General features: G+C 42.1%; 1 protein-coding gene across 2 annotated transcripts in view; it reads left to right on the top strand.

Annotated features, from left to right (window-relative positions):
• The first annotated feature begins 10492 nt into the window (after positions 1-10492).
• The window catches only part of march1 (membrane-associated ring finger (C3HC4) 1), a 45151-nt gene continuing 30850 nt past the window's right edge, over positions 10493-24793 (top strand). For both annotated transcript variants that reach the window (XM_039785992.1, XM_039785913.1), the window contains exon 1: positions 10493-10610. In XM_039785992.1, the coding sequence (XP_039641926.1) occupies positions 10508-10610 (103 nt within the window). In that variant the 5' untranslated portion in view covers positions 10493-10507. The remainder of the gene's footprint in view (positions 10611-24793) is intronic.

Below are 24793 nucleotides of genomic sequence, written 5' to 3'. Positions count from 1 at the left end.
AAAAATTTTGTTTTACTATTTTGTTGAGGAAAAGTTTATGAACAGCTGCTTGTGTTTAGACAACATTCAACATTTGAGAAAAATGGCCCTATTTGCTTAATAAAAAATAAGGTTTTGTAGAAAACGTGTTTATATTTCTTAATATATTTCTGCTACTGTATCTGCACTAGTATCAAAATATTCAAACAATACCCAGCCCTACTTCTCATGCAGGCTGTCGGTGGTATACCAGGGGATTTTCCTGCAGCAGGTAAACCAGGTCACTTGGCATTAGCTCTGCGATGACTCTTGCAAAGTGAGGGGAGTCATTAGCGTGTCTGCTCACAGCCGTCTCTGTGGACTGAGACTCTCCATTCAGCACCCAGCTAATGAATTAACACATTAAGATGAAATGTCAGCCATTACATGTGAATGAGGATTAGAGAAGCAGCAGGACACTAATGGACCTGGGGCTCAAAACAGTCACAGAGACTTTGAACAAGCATAGGACCGTCAGCTCTCTTTAGCCCTCAAAAATAGACGAAAGAGGCCGAAAAGAGTCTCTCCATTTGTGGGTTTTCTTAGTTGTGTGTGTGTCTGTATGTGTCAGTGTCATAATGTCTTTGGAAATGTTGCCTTTATTGCTTTATGGTGTTTGCAAAAATGTTGCTTGAAATGACAGAAATTCCTCATGGATTTGGTTAACGTAAAAACACACACACACACACACACACACACTCACTCACTCTCACGTACACACACATTCATCCTGCTGCAAACACTACAGCCAAGGTATGTAGTTCGTTTCTGTGGCCAGCTGCGCTTTGCATATCAGCTGCCATTGTCTTTTAAAAAACTTTTATTTTCCCTATTTGAATATGCTAATTTTCTTTCAATTGTCATTCAGAGCCACCTGGTATCCACTGCATCCAACTGCTGGCAAATCTTAGTTTCTCTCTATATCTTTCTATCTGCCCTTCAAAAAAGTCAATTGTACCAAATTCTCCCCACCAGATTTTCTGTGTGACTGAGTAGAGCGTGTTGTAATATTTGCTCTCCCTGGGGATTATACGTCTTTACAGGGATTACCCAGCCTGCTCACACACTCCCCTACGAGAGACACACACACACACACACACACACACACACACACACACACACACAGAGGGCAACCTCCTATTAAACTGCTTCAGTACCTTGGCAGGGCTGCACTGCACCACTGTTAAGGGGTTGTTCTGTGGTGTGTGATAATTAGTGTTGGGTACTGAACTTCAGTACTGACCAAAATGTTTCCACCAAATGTGTTTACCCTATCAAATGATTAAAATAATGCCCATCACAATTTTCAAGTCCAAGGGGAAGTCTTCAGATGCGTTGTTTTGTCCCATCTACAGATATTCAGTTCATAATAATGTAAAATGTAGAAAAGCAGCAAATCCTCACATTGGAGAAGCTGAAACCGGATGATATATCTGTGTCATAACTGACTTAAATGGTTAGTCGAGCACAAAAATTGATGGATTGATTTTCTGCAGATTCACTAATCTATTAATTGACTAATATTGCTTTGCTCAATTTTTTCCTTCCTTCCTTCCACTTTTGGCTCTGGAAACTTGTGAAAGACTTTTCTATTTTCTGACGTTAGAAACTGATTTATAGAACGATTAATCAAGACTAAATCTGCAAAATAATTAGCGATTCGAATAAGCATTATTTGCAATCCTAATCACTACCAAATCTAAGGTGTTGTCGTATCAGCATTACTATCGCAAAATGTTACATTATACCCAGCCCTAGTATTGATTGGTCCACTTACAAAGAGCATTCTATCCCTCAAGATCTTTTTACTTAAATGTGTAGTTGAACACAACAGGCACTATGCACACCATTAGTGGAGAATGAAAGTCGTAGTTATCTGTTGCATGTATGGTATGTATGGAAACAATTAAAAATGAACTTTCATGATCACACAGTTAAATGTCAGGCTACAAGTGGAATAGTGTGCATTATCCCAGTTTCTTTTGCTAGTCTGGTCATTGTTCAAGTGTGTAACTCAGGAAAGAGTTGGACAGAGTTAGACTGCAGAGTTGCTGTTATTGCTACAGTTATAGTAGTCATGCTCTTCCTAGTAGCTGTGATCTTTACGACTACAGAGGAAGCTTTAGCCTCTCCTCCTTAATTTTCACTTTCTTCTTCCTCTGTCATCATCTCCTGACCAGAGGACACAGATAAAGAACTTCCTCCCTGATAAAACTGCTCCATAACAGCTTTAGTGCTCCTTGGCAGAGTCTTTTAAACTCTTGTTAAGGGGATGAACACCATGCTTCTAAAAGATATTTCCTCATTTGGGGAATTGATTGACGGGAGTGGAGAGGGCTGTCCAACACATTGATTAAGAATCCCCCATAGGTGTTCAGTTGAATTTAAATCAGGTTCAGGCAATATGTTGATATATACCTTTGAAATAATATACTGTAAATGTGTCTATCGCCACAGAACAATATAGTGGTAGTTATCTTTTTAATGTCTCTGGTTGTATTAGACCTTTGTGGCCAGCAGAACTGCTTAATAATAATTAATATTGCAATTTTACATCTTTTTTGCATTAATTTGGGGAAGTAACTTGATTTGTCAGGTATTAAATTCACTAGATTAACTAAAAAATTCTCGACTGATTTTCTGAGAAATTACAAAGATGCTCAATCACAATATTGACATTAGAACTGCAACTATTAGTTGATCGACAATCAATTGTTATTTCTCAAGCAAAAATGCCAAACATTTGCTGGTTTCAGATTCTCAAATGCAAAGAGTTTCTGCCTTTCTTTGCATTGTGTGATAGTAAACTTAATATCTTTGTTTTTTAGATTGCTGTCAGACAAAACAAGTAATTTGAATGTGTAAACTTTTGGCTCTGGGAAATTGTGATGTGGCATCTTTCGCTATTTTCTCATATTTTACTGACAACTATAAATCTGGCATTAATTGAGAAAATTATTGTTGCTGCCTGAATTGATATCATGTTGTAAAATTACATGTATTGTGATAGAGGATTTTATCCATATTGCCCACGTCATTTTCTTACACAAGCATCTGTTTTTTAAGTTTTTCTTTTAATTTGTCACTTGTTGTTTTAGGGGAAAGCTTTTGATTCCGTTTTTTTAAAGATTGTGTGTTTTGCTCCGTGACTCATTCTAGTCTATACAAAGGAGAGTGTAGGTGAAAGAATAAGTAGCAGAGATGTTATGTGCCCTGTTGTAAACATTTTTTGAGGTGTAGTCCAGTGGATCTGTGTACGAGTGTTGATTGTGATCTGATGGGTCAGTTCGTTGGCCATCGTTGGAGTGATAGTAGGTCTGTTGTCATGCCATAAAGGTCGTCAGTGTTAATGAGGGCCGCAGCCAACCAGGGCTTAATTACTCTTAAGACCCTTTATCTCAGATTGCCCAATACAGACCCCAATAGATACATATACACATGAACAGCAGTGAACACCCAATACACAAACTAATAGTATGAACCATCAGGACACATCACACAAATAAGCCGGGCGTTTTTTTTCTTTTCTTTTCTTTTTCTTCTGCATTAGTGAAGAAAAAGATAGGATCTCACGATGGTTGATTAACCTAGTCTTTATTCTGGAGCCTCCGCATTGGCAGCTAGACGGCTGACTGTGGAGGAGTGACGGAGGGGTCAGGGGGCAAACTCAACAGGGAGCAGCCTCTAACCCCTCAGGATGTTGCCCCAATAGGGCTTCAGGGGCCAAAAGTCACTTGGTTTGTTAAATCCTAACCCAGACTTGACGGCTTCTCTGGACACACGAACCAAGTGTCCATACTCTGGTTTGATTTTTAAATGCAGTCTGGGTCTTTGTGGTTTTCTGGCCATACACATGGTATAGATACAAAGGAGATAGATAGTAGATACAAAGGACATAGAGAAAGGCATCAAGTCTCTTCTCAAATTGTGCTTTTTCTAGTTTTTTACTTTGGCTCAACCTGCCTGGTTTCTTTTAAGTGGAATTTAATGAAGCATCAATGTCATATTTTATGAAAACAGCAGATGGGGCTAAAGAGCAGGCACTTTCTATAGAAAGCAAAGCACAGAGATAGGACCAATACTAGGTGTCTGCTATTCTCTGCAAAGGCAGTAGGATTTGTATGTATCTCAGAGGAAGCACTGCCTAAGCATAGCAGTATAATTCAGGGAAATAACTTTCCAAAACCATGTGCTCTGTGTTGTTTGTAAGGCAGAATTCCCACCAAATCAGGTGTTGCAGCGAAGACGCCAGTCCTGCCATTCATTTGAATGTGGGTAGTGTGTTTATTTGGGGGACCCCATGGAATGCTGGGGGAAAAAATGCAGTGGCCCTGCGATGGAAAGTTGAAACGGAATCATATTTTGGAAGAAAAAAAACACAACCAGATGTTATGCTGCAGTGGCCAATCACGTAACCACAGATCAGAAAAAAACACAATGGATTGTAACATGTTTCACATGTAGTCACTAAAAACCACCTTAATGATAGGCCTCGCATCCCGCATCATATAGATCGCATCAATCAGATAGGCAGTGGTGGCCTAAAGGTTAGGGAAGTGAGTTTGTGACAGGTTCAATCCCCAGACCAAAAGGATAAAATCTGGGTGGGTGGGGAAGTGAAAGAGCAGTGCTTGTCCCTCATTACCACCGATGAGGTGTCCTTGAGCAAGGCCTTTAACCCAAAAATAAAAAAAAACGCTGCTCAGTGGCCAGCAGATCAGACTGTGGTTGTACTGGGCAGCTTCCAGGTATGAATGTGTAACTGTGTGAATGTGACAGGTCGTTGTTGCAAATTAGAATTTGTTCACAATCGGCTTACCTGGTTAAATAAATGAACAGACAATCACTCACAGGACCAAGGCATACTATCAGCATGGCTAAATGCTAGCACCATGGGGAACACAATGCAGACACAAATGGGCCCCATCCACACGTACCAAAACGATCTTTTTTTTACCCGTCTTCCCTGGATTCGTTTCAAGAACAGTTGCGTCCAAATGAATCCACTTGTAAATGACTCAATACGCTACTTCATATGCCAGGCCTATAGGCAGCGCTGTTTCTGCTACAGAAATTCACCAAAAAACGGAGAAGAAGAGCATAGTCACTTCCACTTACCATCCTAACATGACTAGCTAGATTATCATTTTCTCTTAATACATCCGTGGACTATAATAACTTTCACCACTGCTCATTTTATAAAGGCTGCCGCAAGAAAATGTGTCTTTGTTTACGTTGTATAATGTGCTGTTGGATTGCTTTTTATTTTGCATGATTGCAGCGCGCTAGCAGCGAGCTAACGCGAGGCTTAACGTTCGCGCTAGCTCTAACATCGGCAGTCAAACAAACATCAATGATCCATGAATGATGTCTTTTTAATAATCTATACGTTTTTCTTGCAGTAGCCTTTCTACAATAAGCCGTGGTAAAAGTTACTATAATCCGTTCAAGGAGTTGATAAGCAGACAGATTAGCTAGCTAATTGATAAGTTATCTACTTCCACTTTATAAACAGATAGCCATAGCAGCTAACGTTAACGTTACTTCGCTGCTGGAGCGGTCAGCTGCTTTAGCGGTCAGCTGCTTTAGCGATGTTTAACGTTGGCTACATAACGTTAGCAATAAATCTTGTGTAGAATCCAGAGGGAAGGGTCAGGGAGCAGAGTATTTAGATGAAGTGAGCTGGTTTGACCATGGAGATGGGACATGCTCGCTTAGCTTCACCGCAGTTGTTTGCGTCAGCGGCCGTGGGAGAGGGTGTAAAAGAGGGGTGTGGCGATGACCTCATCGATACGGATCCGTATATACCATCCATACGAAGCCAAACGAGAGCCGTTTTCGGATTTTTTCACCCTGAGACCTGGTTTCAAAAAAGTGCGTTTTCAGGCAGTGCGTTTGCAGGATTCGTCTGGACGGTCGGCCCAAACGATGCAAAACATGTGCGTTTGCACAAAAAAACGTTTCCGTGTGGACGGCCCCTTAGTGACACTCCCACACCGCCGCACAACCTTGTGCTAATCACTGCAACGCCTGATTTAGTGTGAATGCAGCCTCTAACTGCAAAATAACAGTCAAAAGGGAGAAAAACTCAGACCAATGCAGCTATAGTTTTAATCTTACCTTGTAATTGCAGCTGATCAGAAAGTGCAGTCAGCGTTACTAAGGAGTTTTTTTCCACATTTGTATAAGATGTTACTGACTGGTTCAGACTAAGACTGCGTCATTCATGGGGGTAATATATTTGCCTTATTATAGTGAAAATGCAACACTGTGCCATAATGACATTCTTTAATTAAAAAATATTCAAAATGTTTCAGTCCATTTGTGAGAACTTTACATTTAAACCCTGCAGTACACCCGATTAAGCTCGAAGTCTCTGACTTTTACTTCATGGTTTCTGTCCGGCTTGCTTGGTGATCACTCTCTGCTTTCTGTGAAGGGGTCGTGAGCCCTTTGCTTTATAGACACCTTTTTCTGAAAGAGAACAGACGTACATTATGCAGCATTAGAAAAGCTAACGTTTGTCTGTGTGTATCTGACAGCAGAGTAGGAGTGTGTACCTGGATGTGTTGCTTCTGGTTGGATGCAGACTGAAGCCAAGCTGAAGAGCGAGAAGATGACGAAGGCAATGATGATGAAGGTCAGCTCAAAGCCAGAGAACGGCAGTTCCATCTACACAACTACCCAATGCAAAGCATTGCAAGTCATTACATTATGTAACATCTTCATTACAACGCATGACACAGAAACTGACAAATCATCTTCTGTGATTTTACTGTTATTCTTTGCAGACAAATGCCAACAAGAGATACAGTAGGTAGTAGGTCCAACTACTGCTACTTTTAAGATTCTTTTTGGGGCATTTTAGGCCTTTATTATACTGGGAAGCTGAAGATGTGAAAGGGGAGAGAGAGGGGGAATGACATGCAGCTGGGTCTGAGCCTTTGTACATGGGGTCAGGTCAGGTGAGCTATCCAAGCGCCCCTGTAGGTCCAACTACTTACATTTTTAATATTTAAAAGTAGCAGTTTACAGTGTGTCATATGATCCTTTACTCTGCATATTTATACATACATATACAGTTGACATAAGTTTACCCATGCTTAATGACTATCTCTACTTAAAAAGTTTCAGAATTTCCGTCCTATTGAGGTATTTATATCATAATCCTGGCATAATCATAATCAGGCTGAATGAACCTTTTCTTTTCAAATCATCCATTCACTATTATAGAGATGTTGTCAGCACATCAGAGGTTTGGAGCCAGGCTAATATAAATGTACGAGTGGAAAAATTAGGACTTGACTTGTCTGTAATTGATTGTGAAACTACAGATTATTGCCATCTTAAAATACACATTATCCACATATTAAAATGAAGTTAGTGGTCAGCACAAACGCCATGGTTTTGCATTATGTAGACGAAAAAAACTATTTTCAAAGCAATACTGTTTACACACAGCTTGAGGTGCAGTAGCATGTAACTTCCAGCAGAGGGCCTTACACCCTCGTTACTGTAAATGTTCCTTCAGTCAGCTGTTGGTTTATAATGACTCATGCTCTACAGTGTACCTACAGTACTCTTTGTCGTACTGGGTTGTATCAGTCTACTGTATTAAAACTCAAAATTAGGTTCTGTTCACAGCAAGAATAATAATAGTTCTTCCTGGTCTGGACGGAGCTTTATGGGACATTTTATTGCAAAATCCTCAATTCTTGGTTACTTTTAGCCTGAAACGGTGCAGAATCAGATGCTATGTTTAGGAATCACAAAGTTAGGAAAGCACTTTAGAATCATAATATTAGTTACCAGTGCAATTGGAGTCAGTGTTGAAATCAAAGAAAAAGAAGTTCAGGGGAAGTTTACTTCAATGATCATTTTTCATTTTCATAACGTTAACTACATATTACTGTTAACCATAAAGTTATCACAGTATGAATATATAAACACCAGAGGTGGGTAGAGTAGCCAAAAATTGTACTCAAGTAAAAGTACTGTTACTTCAGAATAATATGACTCAAGTAAAAGTAAAAAGTAGTCATCCAAATAATTACTTGAGTAAGAGTAAAAAAGTACTTGGTGAAAAAACTACTCAAGTACTGAGTAACTGTTGAGTAACTTCTGATTTATTTTTTAACACAAGCATTCAATCAGACAGACAAAAATACAAAATAATCATCTTTAGGTAAATTATAGTTCATCCAATCAATTAAATAAATTAAAATTAATTAATTAATTACAACATAGCTTAAATTAAAATAATCCAGGTAAATTCAAGAACTTAAAAAATAAAATCAATAAAATAATAATAATACATAAAAAAATAAATAAGCACAAGTAACACAAATTTCCAAACCTTTATACTTTTTTTTACCAGGCTCTGCAGGCAGAACTAGAACAAGGTAATGTAGCTGCTGTTTGGCACTTTTACTAAGGTAAACAAGCTTTCATTATGAGGCCAGAGGCCTGTACTACGAAGCAAGATTTGGCGTTAACGAGGTAACTTCAGGTTCACCAGGGTTTTCTGCATCAGGAAGGTGGATCACTTGTTACCGGGTTCAATCGCCGTGGTAACTTATGCTGGACGCCTAGCCTGGTCGGGAGCAGGTTAAGTTGGAGATCAGAGATCAACCGGTGTAAAAGCTCCGCCTACTGACCAATCAATACTCGATTGATAACGGCGATCACCGTTCTTAGAAGATCAGGCGGAGCTCGGTGCAGAGAGAGAGAGAGAGAGAGAGAGATAGACGTCGTGACACAGCTTGCGGGACCGCTGTTGTTAGGTTAGGTGAAGCCGGGTAATAAATAATAAATCCAGGACATGTTGATCTGGCCTCTGCCGACGGTTGATTCTGACATTGTCATTTTTGTTTTGCTGCGGCTGTAAAGCTAACTTGTCCCGCCGCTGAGATTGAGTATGGTCACGTGACGAGACTGCACAACTACGTTTGATTGGTGAAACACAGTCACGTGGTAGAGCCTTTAGCGGAAGTCTCTCTCTCTCTGTCAAAATAAAACATTAAAATGAGGCATACGCGGGGGGATAATACAATGACGCGTAGAATACCAAAGAGGTAAAAAGAAAGAGGTAAAAAGAAAAGTAACGAGCTTGTTTTAGCCTAATGTAGCGGAGTAAGAGTACAGTTTCTTCTTCACAAATCTACTCAAGTAAAAGTAAAAAGTATAGTGATTTAAAACTACTCCTAGAAGTATAATTTTTTCAAAAACTTACTCAAGTAAATGTAACGGAGTAAATGTAACTCGTTACTACCCACCTCTGATAAACACACATATTCTCATGAACACATCCAATGAAAGAACTGCAGTAAAAGGTCAGGAGCTTCAGTGAAATTGTAAAGAGGCATTCATGAATACATTAGCAGGTATCATTACGTTGAACCATGCGGTTTTATATAATGAATGAATCTTATGGCCTGAGATTCACACATTTTTCTTGCTGCTGTAGATCTGCTCATTCACACAAGCTCCACCCTTTGATCCCCGACAAGACGCCTCATTCCTGCAGAATTTGAGATCTCACTCTAATCCTTCCAGCCCACATTTTGATTCTGACCTGGATTTTCTGTAGCTGTGGACCTCAGTCAGAGATGACCTTTGTTTGAGGCATATTTCCTGTTTAGTAAATCCAACAGCGAAATTAAACAAGAAAAGGTAGGTACAGGGTTTTGGGACTTACCTGTAGGAAGTATAACAGCAGGTTTTTTCAGATCTAAAGATCAAAATAAACGCACTTCTGTGTGTCTTCATATACACACACTTTCAAAGAGCAAAGAAAGCAGGCGCGAGATACTGTCTTTGAACAGTTTGTTGAAGCAGGCGTTTGTTTATTGACTTTTTCTTTTACAGTGTAACATCTAGGCCACTCCTTTGTGCCTCATCCTGAATCGAGCAACACTGGATCCTATAATAATGTACACACATGTTCAGCGGTCACTATTTAGACTTTGTTCTGGTAACTGATAACGCACTCTTACACACACGCACTCTTACACACACACACTCACACAAGTCTTTGGCTGACATGTCCTTATAAGGCACTGAACAGGAAGAAAGGGACCGCTGTTGCCCTCTGAAGCTTTGAACTCATTTTCTCTGGTGAAATACAGTAAAAAGCTTCTAAGTGAACCTTTAACTGATTTTTAAATACAGTATATTTGTTATTCTATACCTGACTTATTGTATACCTCATAGATTGTATGTGGTTTGTTCATGGCTGTTGGTTTTAAGTGCTAATAAACCATTCTAACAGACACCTGCCCAACCAACCGTGACATCTGAATGGGAAAAGTTTTGGTCTGCCGGAGGAGACTGGTGCGGAGGAGAATGATGCTACAATGGCTACGAGCAGCAGGATCAGGTAGAGCAGGTTGAAAACCCTCATGGCTGGGCAGCAGTTAGCTTCTGAAGAGGTTAGTTACTGATAATTTTCCAAAAGTCTGGAGAGCCCTTCTGGCTTTGAGCTGCACTGATGATGCTCAATGTGGTAATCTATCTCCTGCTCTGTTTCAGTCCAGAAGGCCCACCACGGGAGGGTCCAGTACCCCGAAGGATCTCTTCTGTCAGGACAATAAGTATGTCCCTGAGGAATGTCTATGTCTATGAAGTGTTTGTGTGTCCAGTGAGTGTGATTGTCTCTATGTCTAAGGGCAAAGTGACAAAGGTGCTTCTTCCCCCACCTCCTTTATACAGCCTTTTTAAAGGAAGGGGGGGTAATGGGAAGGGGTGTAGCTCCCACAGTCGCCCCCTCCTCAACCCCTGACACACACACAAACACATACACAACGAAAAGGAGGAGAAATCCGGACGATTTTTACCTGTAGTAATAGCGTTACTGAAGACTTACTGAAGCTCTAGTTTCGTGCTGAAGTCCCGTGGGAATTAAGTTGTTGCAGGAAATGGTAAACAGTAGTGTGCAGATCGGAGCGTAGTGTGTGAAGACTGAAGAACAGAGGTGTTCACAAGGGAAGAAGCTTGGAGTAAGAATAACGTGTGTTGATCTACTGTGGGAAAGAAATGGTTCGCGTTTGTGCCTTTCCAAATTGTGGCAACAGAATGAGAAAATACAAGTACCTAAACTATCACCGGCGAGGCTAGAGCTAGCCTTCAGTAACGCTATTACTGTACAAGCCACAGATATCATTTGGACCATTTCCATGTAGTTACATAGTCACTGATATGGTCATAACCACTACAGTCGAGATTCAGGTAAAAATTGGCCGGATTTCTCCTTTAAGCATTGCACATATTTGACCCCACATGTAGAGTGTAATTCAAATGACAGGAAGCCCCCGCCTTACCCTCCAACTGCCCCTTGAACACACGCTCTCCATACAAGTTGTGTATGCACGGATGTGTGTGCAACTATGGTTGATTGAAATATTTAAAGAAGCAATGTTGATTAATGTGTTATAACACAAGAGCAAAGATTAAGGTTGTGGTGGTGGTGGGATGGTGGTAGCAGGGTGTTTGCAGCAAGCATTTCGTGGCTGGGGTCCTGATTGAATGATACTCAAAGAAGTGTGTCTGGGATCGTCTACTGTCGGTGTCTCTGTCTGTCTGCATGAGTTGAGGTGAGGAGGAGTTTGTGTACTTGAGTTGATAAAATTGTATTTTTTTTTTTGGCAATTCTGTTTTGTAGGGAAGTGTCGAATGTAATGACTCTTTCTCTATGGCTTTCCAAAATGGTTGGTGACTTAAAAACTTTACTTTGTTAGCATCTTTTCATTAGTGTTAATGTGTTTAACCTCAAAAATGTTTTTGGTACAGAACAAAATATGTCTGTAACACTGATTATCGAAACCGCTCAATACTAATAGGACATTGAATGCTTGATCAGATTCGATAATGGGCAATCAATTTCCATGTGTGATGATGAGCATTGGGAGGATTTCTTTTAGTATTGGCTAAAATGTGTTCAAAACAGTACTTTTTTTTGGCTTGGCCGCAATGGAGTGAGGCTGTGTTTGACGCGAGCTCCCGTTAAACCTCTATTTTAACCGAAAACGTAAGGTGTATCTCCTTTCGTGAAACAGTAAACTGTTACTTAACTCCATCGGATAGTGGAACAAAGTCATATGGGGCCCTGATGGACACGAGGCTGAAGAAATTTCAGTATACTGGAACCCCCAAAACAAGGCCCAACACCTCCTCGAACCGGAGTACTGACAAGAGCCCGGCCAAAGCGACTCCGCCCTCACCTGCGCCGGGAGAGATGGACGTAGAAGTATTGAAGTCAGAAATCCTTCTCTCTCTGAAAGCAGACATCTCAACGGTGATAAAGTTAGAGCTGAAAAATGCCCTCTCTGATGACTTCGAAATGCTCAAGAATGAGCTGAAGGCGGTGAAAACGGAGATAATAAATAATACCGCGGCGCTGAAGTCCGAGATCGACCAGGTGAAAATTAACATCAAGGAGGTAGAGGGGGGGCTATCAGCTTGGTCAGACGAAGTGGCTACTTTACAAAATTCTGTGAGCGAGATGAAGGTAGAAATGGCGGAACTCAAAACGAAGTGTGAGGATATGGAAGGGAGGATGAGGAGATGTAACATAAGAATCATTGAGTACCGGAACTCCGACTCCAGCACTACAACCTCTGTATCAAAGTTGCTATCTGAAGTATTACAGTTGGATAAAGAGCCGTTAATCGACCGCCGGCACCGGAGCTCAGGGCCAAAAGGCGGCGCGGCAAACCTCGCGACCGTCGTTGCTAAGCTTCATTATTACCAAGATTGTGTCCAGATACTACAACGTGCTCGCACTCGAGGTCCGCTCCGTTTCAACGGGGAATCAATTACTATTTTCCCAGACTACACGGCAACTGTGGCTAAAGCTCGGGCTGCATTCACAGAGGTGAGGAAGATGCTTCGCGACCGACAGGGAGTCCGGTACGGGATTTTATTTCCAGCGCGTTTTCGGGTCACGTACGGAGGGGAGGACAGGGAGTTTACCGACCCGGATAAAGCTATGACCTATGTCAAGAAGAATATTCTCCCATCCACGGAGGCCGCAGAATGATGAGACTGATCTTTTCAACTGAGCATAAAATACCTCTGTCGTTCGGTAAACTTGTGTAGCTATATTGCTGTGCCAGATGTCATCAGGTACCAATTTACAACACTATGTTTGCACTTTCTGTATAATGTCCCACTTTCTTACTGGTAATGTTGACCAACTTGATCCATGTGCTCACAGACCGACATACTATTTTCTTTTTGGTTCAGTTTAGTGTTGCTACTGGTGTACTGGTTTGTTCTTGTAGCCCGAGCTAAAATGAAAGACATGCGGTTTCAGCTTCTGTTTATTATTTTGGGCTAACTGTGTCAGTCATAGATGGCTATCTGTGCGGAGTCAGTGCACCAGATGTAATGCTATTTAAGGAAGTTAATACAGTATTGCCTTGATACGCAGCACGATCAATGTATTTTGAAGGCTATATAAGCTTACTGAGCTTTGTACTGACTTGTTTTACTTTACACTTTACTATCCTTATTTTCTTTCTTTTTTTGGAGGCTGGACGGGAGCCCGAGTGCTTAGCTTTAGCGTTCCCAACCACAAGCACTTAATGTGTGGATTTTTTTCTGAGGGTTGTTGTGATCACCTTGTTCATTTGGGTGATAGGGAGGGGAGGGGGGAGGGGGGACTACTGGACCTATCTACGAAATGATGCTACTTTGCCAGACTTTTATTTTATTTTTGTGTACGTTTGTTTTTTATGTTTTTGTGTCTTTGGGTTTCATATGTGGTTCCCGCCTCCTTGTATATACAATATGGCCAATATAAATAACACAAGAGGTCATGATGGTTGCCCTACTAACTTCATAAGCTGGAATGTTAAATCACTTAATCATCCAGTAAAATTTAAAAAAGTATTTTCGCACTTAAAACAGCTCAGTGCAGATATTGCATTCTTACAAGAGACCCATATACGTGCTTGTGATAGTTCTCGTTTGGTTAGGGGATGGGCTGGCCAGGTGTATCAATCAAATTTCTGCTCAAAGACTAGGGGTGTTGCTATTATGATAAGTAAAAATTTACAGTTCACAGCATCTCGCGTGCAATCTGACTCCGCAGGGCGATTTGTCATTGTGGTGGGAAAATTATACTCGCTCCCAGTTATTTTAGCCTGTATTTATGCCCCAAACTGGGATGACTCTACATTCTTTGCCAATTTTTTTCTCATTTACCAGACCTGTCATCTCATCATCTAATACTTGGCGGTGACATTAACTGTGTACTTTCTCCTCTTTTAGATAGGAGTATTTCTAAGAGGGCATCCCTGTCGAAGTCAGCTCACACTATTCAGCTCTTCCTTAAGACCTATGGTGTAGCGGATGTGTGGCGGTTTCGTAATCCCAACTCTAGGGCGTACTCGTACTTTTCCCCGGTGCATAAAACGTATTCACGTATTGATTACTTTCTCCTGGATAAAAGAATTCTGCATCTCACGAAAGAATGTGATTACGGGGCTATGGTCATCTCGGATCATGGTCCCTTAATCATGAAAATGTACATTCCTAATACACAATCTACATATCGTGCATGGCGGTTTAATCCTCTGCTTCTGTCAGACGATGAGTTTACTAAATTCATATCATCTGAAATTAGGATGTTTCTCGACATTAACCAAACCCCAGGGATGTCATCATCTACTGTTTGGGAGTCGCTCAAGGCATATTTAAGGGGTCAAATTATTTCATACTGTGCAAATAAAAGAAGGGTCAACACTGAACGTATTAAAAAACTAGCAGATGAGATATTGGAGCTAGACAGGCTACACAGTTATTCCCCTTCAGCAGATGTAATTAAGAAACGCTTATCATTGCAGACAGAGTTTGATCTCCTCTCCACCCGACATGCTGAATACCTTATCTCCAAATCAAGATGTGGTCATTATGAGCATGGGGAAAAGTCCGGCCGAGCACTTGCTCACCAGTTGCGCCAAAGAACTGCTAACCAAACAATTCCTGAAATTAATGATGAATGTGGTTTAAAATGCACCGATAATGAGAAGATAAACTCCTGTTTCAGAAAATTCTACCAATTATTATATACTTCAGATGGGCCCAATAATCCTGCTCTCCTTGAGGGCTTTTTCAGTTCCCTGAAGATGCCCTCTGTAAGTGTAGAATTCTCAACTGAACTGGAAAGGGATTTCTCAATTAAGGAGATAGTGTCAGCAATCGATGCCATGCAAAGTGGCAAATCTCCTGGTCCAGATGGCTTCTCAACAGAATTTTTCAAAAAGTTTTCTGACCAGTTATCTCCTTTGTTATTGTTAGTATTTGAAGAATCTTTAGCCACCAACTTTTTGCCCCCAACCACGCGTCAAGCAGTAATCTCTCTATTACTTAAAAAGGATAAAAATCCCCTCAATTGCGGTTCATACCGCCCTATTTCGTTGCTGAATACAGATGCAAAGATTCTTGCTAAGATTCTGGCGCGTCGTCTTGAAAACATTATCTCCTCTATTATTTCGTCTGATCAGACAGGATTTATAAAGAATCGTTATTCCTTTTTCAATATTAGGCGTCTATTTAATATTCTATATTATCCCACTCCGCACGATCCTGGCAACACTGAAGTGATGTTATCCCTCGACGCTGAAAAAGCGTTTGACTCAGGGGTGGAGTGGGACTATATTTTCAAGACTTTAGAAGCGTTTCATTTTGGCCCCAATATTCATCTCCTGGATTAGACTCCTATACGCTCCCAGTGGCTGCACTACGCACCAATAATAACTTATCCACCTACTTTGAGCTGAAGCGGGGCACGAGGCAGGGGTGTCCTCTTTCACCACTTTTATTTGCCGTTGCACTTGAGCCACTCGCATTAGCCCTGAAGCAGTGCCCCACCATCAAGGGGATACACCGGGCGGGTTCAGAGCATAAAGTGTCACTTTATGCAGATGACATGTTATTGTACATATCGGACCCCCTCTCCAGTCTTCCTGAACTATTGAGTCTACTCACAAAGTTCGGAAAATTATCTGGTTATAAAGTTAACTTTCAGAAAAGTGAACTTATGCCTATTTCTTCTGTAGACAGATCATATTTTGGGTTAACCCCTTTTAAATTTAGTCCTAAAAAAATTAAATATCTAGGTATATGGGTCACACGTAGCCACAAGGATCTTTTTAAGGCTAATTATCATCCTCTCTTAAGTAGACTTAAACAAGACCTTGAGCGGTGGGACCCTCTGCCTCTCTCCTTAGGAGGGAGGATCAACACGATTAAGATGAATATTCTTCCTAAGTTCTTATATTTGTTTCAATGTCTACCTCTCTATCTAACAAAATCTTTTTTTTCTGGCTTAAACAGTCAGATTACATCCTTTATATGGCATAAAAGGCAGCCCAGGATTAATAAAAATATATTACAATGGGAGGTATGGCACTTCCAAATTTTATGTATTACTATTGGGCTGCTAATATAAGAGTACTACTGTATTGGTTGAGAAATTTTACGGATGTCAATAGTACTGATTGGATGGTGTTAGAGAGGTCATCCATTGGATCAACCTCCCCAGCAGCTTTATTATGTTCCAAATTACCTTTCAAACAGCCAATCTCAGCCTTCACCACTAATCCAGTTGTTATCCATTCAATTAAAACATGGAACCAGTTTAGAAGAACCTTTAATCTCACTGATCTTTCACTTGTTGCACCGTTGATAAAGAACCATATGTTTGTCCCATCAATGATGGATGAAGCTTTTAATGTCTGGGCAAGAAATGGGATAGGTACATTATCTGACCTCTACATTGGGAATAGATTTGCCAGTTTTGTACAATTGCAACAGAAGTATGGTCTTCATAAATCGCATTTCTTCAGGTATCTGCAGCTTAGAGGTTTTGTGGCCTCTAACTCTGACTGTTTCCCACTGAGCCCTTCTGAATCTCTGCTTGAAACAATTTTAAAATGTGAAGTTAACATAAAACAAGTAATAGGCAGAATTTATACATTACTCAATACGTATAACATGAATAGTCTTGATTGCCTTAAAATTAAATGGGAGTCAGATCTAGAAGAAGCGATTTCAGAAGAAATCTGGCACAAAATTGTACACCGTATCTACTCTTCCTCTATATGCCTCAGACATGCTGTGGTTCAGTTTAAAATAGTGCACCGTCTTCATTGGACCAAGGATAGATTGTCTAAAATTAAGACGGGTATTGATCCTACGTGTGATCGGTGCAGACAGGCTCCTGCCACACTACTACACATGTTTTGGTTGTGCCCTAAGCTGCATAATTTCTGGCAGTCCATCTTTGAGGCATTCTCCGAAATATGTGGAACAACAGTACACCCATCTCCGTTGATTTCATTGTTTGGTGTGGCTCCGATAGATGCCACCCTTTCTGGGCGCCACCTAAACATGATGGCCTTCTGCTCTTTGTTGGCTAGGAGGCTTATCCTGTTTAAATGGAAAGATGTACGCCCCCCAACATATGGCCAATGGATCAGGGAGGTTATGAGTTATGTTCACTTAGAAAAAATTAGATACACTGTAAGAGGGTCCACTAGAAAATTCTATATAATTTGGCAGCCTTTTATTTCCTTTGTAGAAGGTGTGGCAGCTACTAGCATATCTATGTAACCCAATTGTGTTTGCATACTTTTTTTTTGTGTATATGTGTGTGTGTATGTATGTGTGTATGTGTGTATGTGTATATATGTATATATATATATATATATATATATATATATATATATTTTTTTTATTATTATTTATTGATGTCTTTTTCTTTTATTTACTTAGATATTTGAATTATATTTGTATGAATCTGCAGACTCATATCTGAGTATGTCTGGATACATGGAAAGTTGTCGGGGTCCAGTACATGTGGGTGGGAGGCACTTGGGAACTATTTGGGTTGTTTGTATGGACAGGAACTTGATTTGACTATTTCGAGTGTGTTTGCTTGTTATTTTTGAAAATAAAAGAGACCATGTTAAAAAAAAAACAGTACTTTTTTTTTTTTTAAGTATTGGAAGATAATCTGGAATCAAATGACTTGTCAGATGTATAATTTGTTTACCTATTCTTTCATCACATAGTTCCTGATTTAAAAAATGTTTAGACTAATTTGTTGAGGAAAGGTTTATGAACAGCTACTTGTGTTTATACAACATTCAACATTTGAGAAATATGGCCCCTTTTGCTTAAAAAAAAATTGGTTTTGTAGAAAACTACATTTTTTAAAGTAAGGTATCAAATATGTATTGGTACAAGTGCTCTGCTATTGTATCTGCACTAGTATTGAAATAACAATACCCAGCCCTACTTCTCATGCAGGTTGTCAGTTGGTGGTATACCAGGGGATTTTCCTGCAGCAGGTAAACCAGGTCACTTGGCATTAGCTCTGCGGTAGTCTATATCCCTGACTTTCCATTTTCGGGATTGCTCCGTTGCTGCCAAAAATTTCGCCTGATGTCCTTTTTTTGGCCGGGTGTCCATTACCTTACGCTTTCTTTGTGTTGGCATTCTAAACTCCGGTGGATTTATGACGACTATGGTTAACTGCTCCTCAGATCTCTGCAGAGTAAATCCAGACAGCTAGCTAGACTATCTTTCCAATCTGAGCTTTCTGTTGCACGACTAAAACAACTTTGGAATGTACACGTTCCACCAAAGTTCCTTCCCCAGGGGGCATCCTTACCAGATGCCCAAACCACCTCAACTGGCTCCTTTCGATGCAAAGGAGCAGCAGCTCTACTCCGAGTTCCTCACAGATGACTGAGTGTCTCTATGTCTCTAAGGGAGAAGCCAGCCACCCTCCTGAGGAAACCCATTTTGGCCATTTGTGCCCTGGATCTCGAGAGAGCTTTGCCTTCTGGCTCAGCTCTCTTTTCGTCACAACGGTGCGATAAAGTGAATGTAATACTGCCCCCGCTGCGCCGATTCTCTGACCAATCTCCCGCTTTTGTCCCCTTACTCGCGAACAAGACTCCAAGGTATTTGAACTTCTTCACTTCTGGTAAGGACTCATTCCCTACCTGGAATGAGTCTTGCTAAGAACCATGGCCTCAGATATACAGGTGCTGATCCTCATCCCAGCCGCTTCACACTCGACTGCAAACCGATCCAGTGAGTGCTGAAGGTCACAGGCCGATGATGCCATCAGGACCACATCATCTGCAAAAAGCAGCGATGAGATCCCCGGCCCACCAAACTGCAACCCCTCCCTACCCCGACTACACTTTGATATCCTGTCCATGAATATCACAAACAGGATTGGTGACAAAGCGCAGCCCTGGTGGAGGCCAACCCTCACCTGAAACGACTCTGACTTACTGCCCGAGAACCCGGACACAGCTCTTCCTTTGGTCATACAGAGATTGGATGGCCCTGAGATTGGACCCCCTCACCCCATACTCCTGCAGCACCTCCCACAGTATCTCCCGGGGGACCCGGTCGTATGCCTTTTCCAGATCCACAAAACAAGTCTAGACCGGATGGGCATACTTCCAGGCTCCCTTCAGGATCCTTGCGAGAGTGAAGAGCTGGTCCGTTGTTCCACGACCAGGATGGAATCCGTATTATTCCTCTTCAATCTGAGTTTCAACTATCGGCCAAACCCTCCTTTCCAGCACCTTGGAGTAGACTTTACCAGGGAGGCTGAGAAGTGTGATACCCCTGTAATTGGCACACACCCTTTGGTCACCGTTTTTGAACAGGGCAACCACCACCCCGGTCTGCCACTCCTTAGGCACTGTCCCAAACTTCCACGCGATGTTGAAGAGGCATGCCATCTAAGACAGCCCCTCCACACCCAGAGCTTTCAGCATTTCTGGACGAAAGTTGTTTGACTACCTCAGTAACTTCCACCAGGAAAATTAACGACAATCCCCCATCATCCTCCATCTCTGCCTCTAACATAGAGGACGTATTAGTTGGATTTAGGAGTTCCTCAAGGGCTCCTTACACCACCCTATTACCTCCTCAGTTGAGGTCAACAGCTTCCCTTCCTTACTGTACACAGCTTGGATGGTTCCCCGCTTCCCCCTCTTGAGGCGGCGAATGGTTTTCCAGAAGCACCTTGGTGCCGACCGAAAGTCCTTCTCCGAAACTTCTCTGAAACTTCTCTGAAACTTCTCCCACACCCGCTGCTTTGCCTCTTTCACGGCAGGGCTGCAGCCCTTCGGTACCCTGCAACTGCCTCCGGAGTCCTCGGGGATAACCTATCGGACGGCTTCCCTGACCACCGGTGTCCACCACGTGTTTGTGGGTTACCGCCCCTTGAGGCACTTAAGACCACAGCTCCCCGCCGCAGCTTCAGCATTGTCCACTCGGGTTCAATGCTCCCAGCCTCCACAGGGATGCACGAAAAGCTCCGCCGGAGGTGTGAGTTGAAAGTCTGTCGGACAGGGGCCTCCTCCAGACGTTCCCAGTTTAACCTCGCTACCAGTTTGGGCTTACCAGAATTGTCCAAAGTCTTCCCCCACCCCCTGACCCAACTCACCACCAGATGGTGATCGGTTGACAGCTCCGCCCCTCTCTTCACCCGAGTATCCAAAACTAGCGGCCTCAGATCAGAAGATGCGATTATAAAATCGATCATTGACCTTTGGCGTAGGGTGCTCTAGTACCAAGTACACTTATGAGCATCCCTATGTTCAAACATGGTGTTCGTTATAGACAATCCATGACTAGCACCGAAGTCCAATAACGACCACTCGGGTTTAGATCAGGGAGGCCGTTCCTCCCAATCACGCCTCTCCAGGTGTCTCCATGATTGCCCACGTGCGTGTTGAAGTCCCCCAGCAGAACTATGGAGACCCCCACTGGAGCCCCATGTAGGACTCCATTAAAGGTCTCTAAGAAGGCCGAATACTCCGAGCTTTTGTTTGGTGCATATGCACAAACAACAGTCAGAGTTTTCCCCCCCACAACCCACAGGCCTGGGGAGGAGGCGACCCTCTTGTCCACCAGGGTGAACTCCAACGTAGCGGCGCCCGGCCACGGGCTTGTGAGTATCCCCACACCTGCCTGGCGCCTGGGCAACTCCAGAGAAGAAAAGAGTCCAACCCCTATCCAGGAGTATGGTTCCAGAGCCGAGACTGTGCGTAGAGGTAAGCCCCACCAGATCTAATTGGTAGCACTCCACCTCCCGCGCACATTCTGGCTCCTTTCCCACAGAGAGACATTCCAGGTCCCCAGAGCCAGCCTCTGCCGCCCAGGTCTGGTCCGTCGAGGCCCCTGACCACCCGTGGAGCAGCGTGGTGGGCCCATGGGATGGAGAGGGAAGGTCCACGTTGCTTCTTCAGGTTGTGCTCGGCCGGGCTCCGTGGCAAACCCGGCCACTCGCTGGCGAGCCCTCCATCTGGGCCTGGCTCCAGACGGGGGCCCCGGACTTCCTCCGGGCAGGGTAACGCTACCTCTTCCTCATTGAATCATAGGTTTTTTTAACCATTCTTTGTCTGCCCACTCACCTGAGACCACTTTGCCTTGGGAGACCCTACCAGGAGCACCAGGCTCCAGACAACACAGCCCTCAGGTTCATAGGGACACACCTCCACCACGATAAGGTGATGGTTCCCGGATGAATTAACACATTAAGATGAAATGTCAGCCATTACATGTGAATGAGGATTTGAAAAGCAGCAGGACCGTCAGCTCTCTTTAGCCCTCAAAAATAGATGAAAGAGGCCAAAAAGAGTCTCTCCGTTTGTGGGTTTTCTTAGTTGCGTGTGTCTGTATGTATCATTGTCATAATGTCTTTGAAAATTTTGCCTTTATTGCTTTTTGGTGTTTCCAAAAATGTTGCTTGAAATGACAGAAATTGTACAAACACAAACACACACACACTAACGTACACACACATTCATCCTGCTGCAAACACTTCAGCAAAGGGTATGTAGTTTGTTTCTGTGGGCAGCTGCGCTTTGCATATCAGCTGCCACTGTCTTTTTTTTCCTATTTGAATATGCTGATGTTCTTTCAATTGTCATTCAGAGCCACCGGGTATCCACTGCATCCAACTGCTGGCAAATCTTAGTTTCTCTCTATATCTTTCTATCTGCCCTCAACGTGGTATCATAACTACGCGTAAACATACACGCAGACTTTCTTAAGCCAAGTGGTGTGTTATCTGTACGCATTTTGAGCTATCCACATGTACAGTGGCTTGAAAAAGTATTCATACCCCTTGAACTTTTCCACATTTTGTCACGTTACAACCACAAATGTAAACGTATTTTATTGGGATTTTATGTGATAGACCAACACTAAGTGGCGCATAATTGTGAAGTGGAAGGAAAATGATACATGGTTTTCAAATTTTTTTTACAAATAAAAAACTGAAAAGTGTGGCGTGCAAAAGTATTCAGCCCCCCTGAGTCAATACTTTGTAGAAACACCTTTCGCTACAATTACAGCTGCAAGTCTTTTGGGGTATGTCTCTACCAGCTTTGCACATCTAGAGACTGAAATTTTTGTGCAAAATAGCTCAAGCTCAGTCAGATTGGATGGAAAGCATCTGTGAACAGCACGTTTCAAGTCTTGCCAGAGATTCTCAATTGGATTTAGGTCTGGACTTTGACTGGGCCATTCTAACACATGAATATGCTTTGATCTAAGCCATTCCATTGTAGTTCTGGCTGTATGTTTAGGGTCGCTGTCCTGCTGGAAGCTGAACCTCCGCTCCAGTCTCAAGTCTTTTGCAGACTCTAACAGGTTTTCTTCTAAGATTGCCCTGTATTTGGCTCCATCCATCTTCCAGTCAACTCGGACCATTTTCCCTGTCCCTGCTGAAGAAAAGCACCCCCACAGTATGATGCTGCCACCGCCATGTTTCACGGTGGGGATGGTGTGTTCTGGGTGATGTGCAGCGTTAGTTTTCCGCTATACAAAGCGTTTAGCATTTAGGCCAAAAACTTCAATTTTGGTGTCATCTGACCAGAGCACCTTCCTCCACGTTTGCTGTGTCCCTCACATGGCTTGTGGCAAACTGCAAACGGGACTTTTTATGGCTTTCTTTCAACAATGGCTTTCTTCTTGCCACTCTTCCATAAAGGCCCGATTTGTGGAGTGCACAACTAATAGTTGTCCTGTGGACAGATTCTCCCACCTGAGCTGTGGATCTCTGCAGCTCCTCCAGAGTTACCATGGGCCTCTTGGCTGCTTCTCTGATCAATGCTCTCCTTGCCCGGCTTGTCAGTTTACGTGGACGGCCATGTCTTGGTAGGTTTTCAGTTTTGCCATACTCTTTCCATTTTCGAATAATGGCTTGAACAGTGCTCCGTGAGATGTTCAAAGCTTGGGATATTTATTTATAACCTAACCCTGCTTTAAACTTCACAACTTTATCCCTGACCTGTCTGGTATGTTCCTTGGGCTTCATGATGCTGTTTGTTCACTCTAACAAAGCTCTGAGGCCTTCACAGAACAGCTGTATTTATACTGAGATTAGATTACACACCGCTGGACTCTTTATTTACTCTATTTACTAATTAGGTGACTTCTGAAGGCAATTGGTTGCACTGGATTTTATTGAGGGCTATCAGATTAAAGGGGGCTGAATACTTTTGCACTCCACACTTTTCAGTTTTTTATTTGAAAAAAAATTTAAAACCATGTATCATTTTCCTTCCACTTCACAATTATGCGCCACTTAGTGTTGGTCTATCACATAAAATCCCAATGAAATAAGTTTACATTTGTGGTTGTAACATGACAAAATGTGGAAAAGTTCAAGGGGTATGAATACTTTTTCAAGCCACTGTATGTCTATGCTGTATACAGCGGATGTAAACATACATGCCACGTGGCGTGTTATTGCCGTCTTGCCGTATTATCGCAAGAAGAAAGCTACGGTTGAGTTTAGGAAAAGAAGAACCGTTGGGTTTAGGAAAAGAAAAACGGGGTTGGCTTTAGTAAAAGAAGAAAGCGACGGTTGACTTTAGGAAAAGAAGAATGGGGTTGGGTTTAGGAAAACCACCCCGACCAACCTCCCTATGCAGATTTTTGCCGTTTCATACTACTCCCTATGGCGTGAATTCACACGCAATCGTAAAAAGGTAATGTAAGTCAATGGAGGCCAAACGGCATTGATAAACACGCTAAAAAGCAAGTATGCGTCTTTATAACAAGCCAATAATGGCATACAAATTGGCGTGTCATACATACGCAATTTACATGAGATCAGTCTGCTTCAAAACAAAAACAAGTCAATTGTACCAAATTCTCCCCACCAGATTTTCTGTGTGACTGAGTAGAGCGTGTTGTAATATTTGCTCTCCCCGGGGATTATACGTCTTTACAGAGATTACCCAGCCTGCTCAAACACTTCCCGATGAGAGAAAGAGAGACACTCACACAGAGGGCAACCTCCTATTAAACTGCTTCAGTACCTTGGCAGGGCTGCACTAAAGGGTTGTTCTGTGGTGTGTGATAATTAGTGTTGGGTACTGAACTTCAGTACTGACCAAATTGTTTCCACCAAATGTGTTTACCCTATCAAATGATTAAAATAATGCCCATCACAATTTTCAAGAGTCGAAGGGGAAGTCTTCAGATGCGTTGTTTTGTCCCATTTACATATATTCAGTTCATAATAATGTGAAATGTAGAAAAGCAGCAAATCCTCACATTGGAGAAGCTGAAACCGGATGATATATCTGTGTCAGAGTATTTAAAACTGAAGTACTGAAAGTTGGCATTGAACGTCTCCTCAGATTCCTAGAGATTCCTATTCCTATACTGTTTACTTATTCTTTAGAGAAGTAGAAGATCTAGATTGAAATTAATATTTTGC

Source organism: Perca fluviatilis, chromosome 1 (assembly GCF_010015445.1).
Source record: "Perca fluviatilis chromosome 1, GENO_Pfluv_1.0, whole genome shotgun sequence".
Classification (NCBI taxonomy): Eukaryota; Metazoa; Chordata; class Actinopteri; order Perciformes; family Percidae; genus Perca; species Perca fluviatilis.
This window is presented reverse-complemented; position numbering and strand designations above follow the sequence as displayed.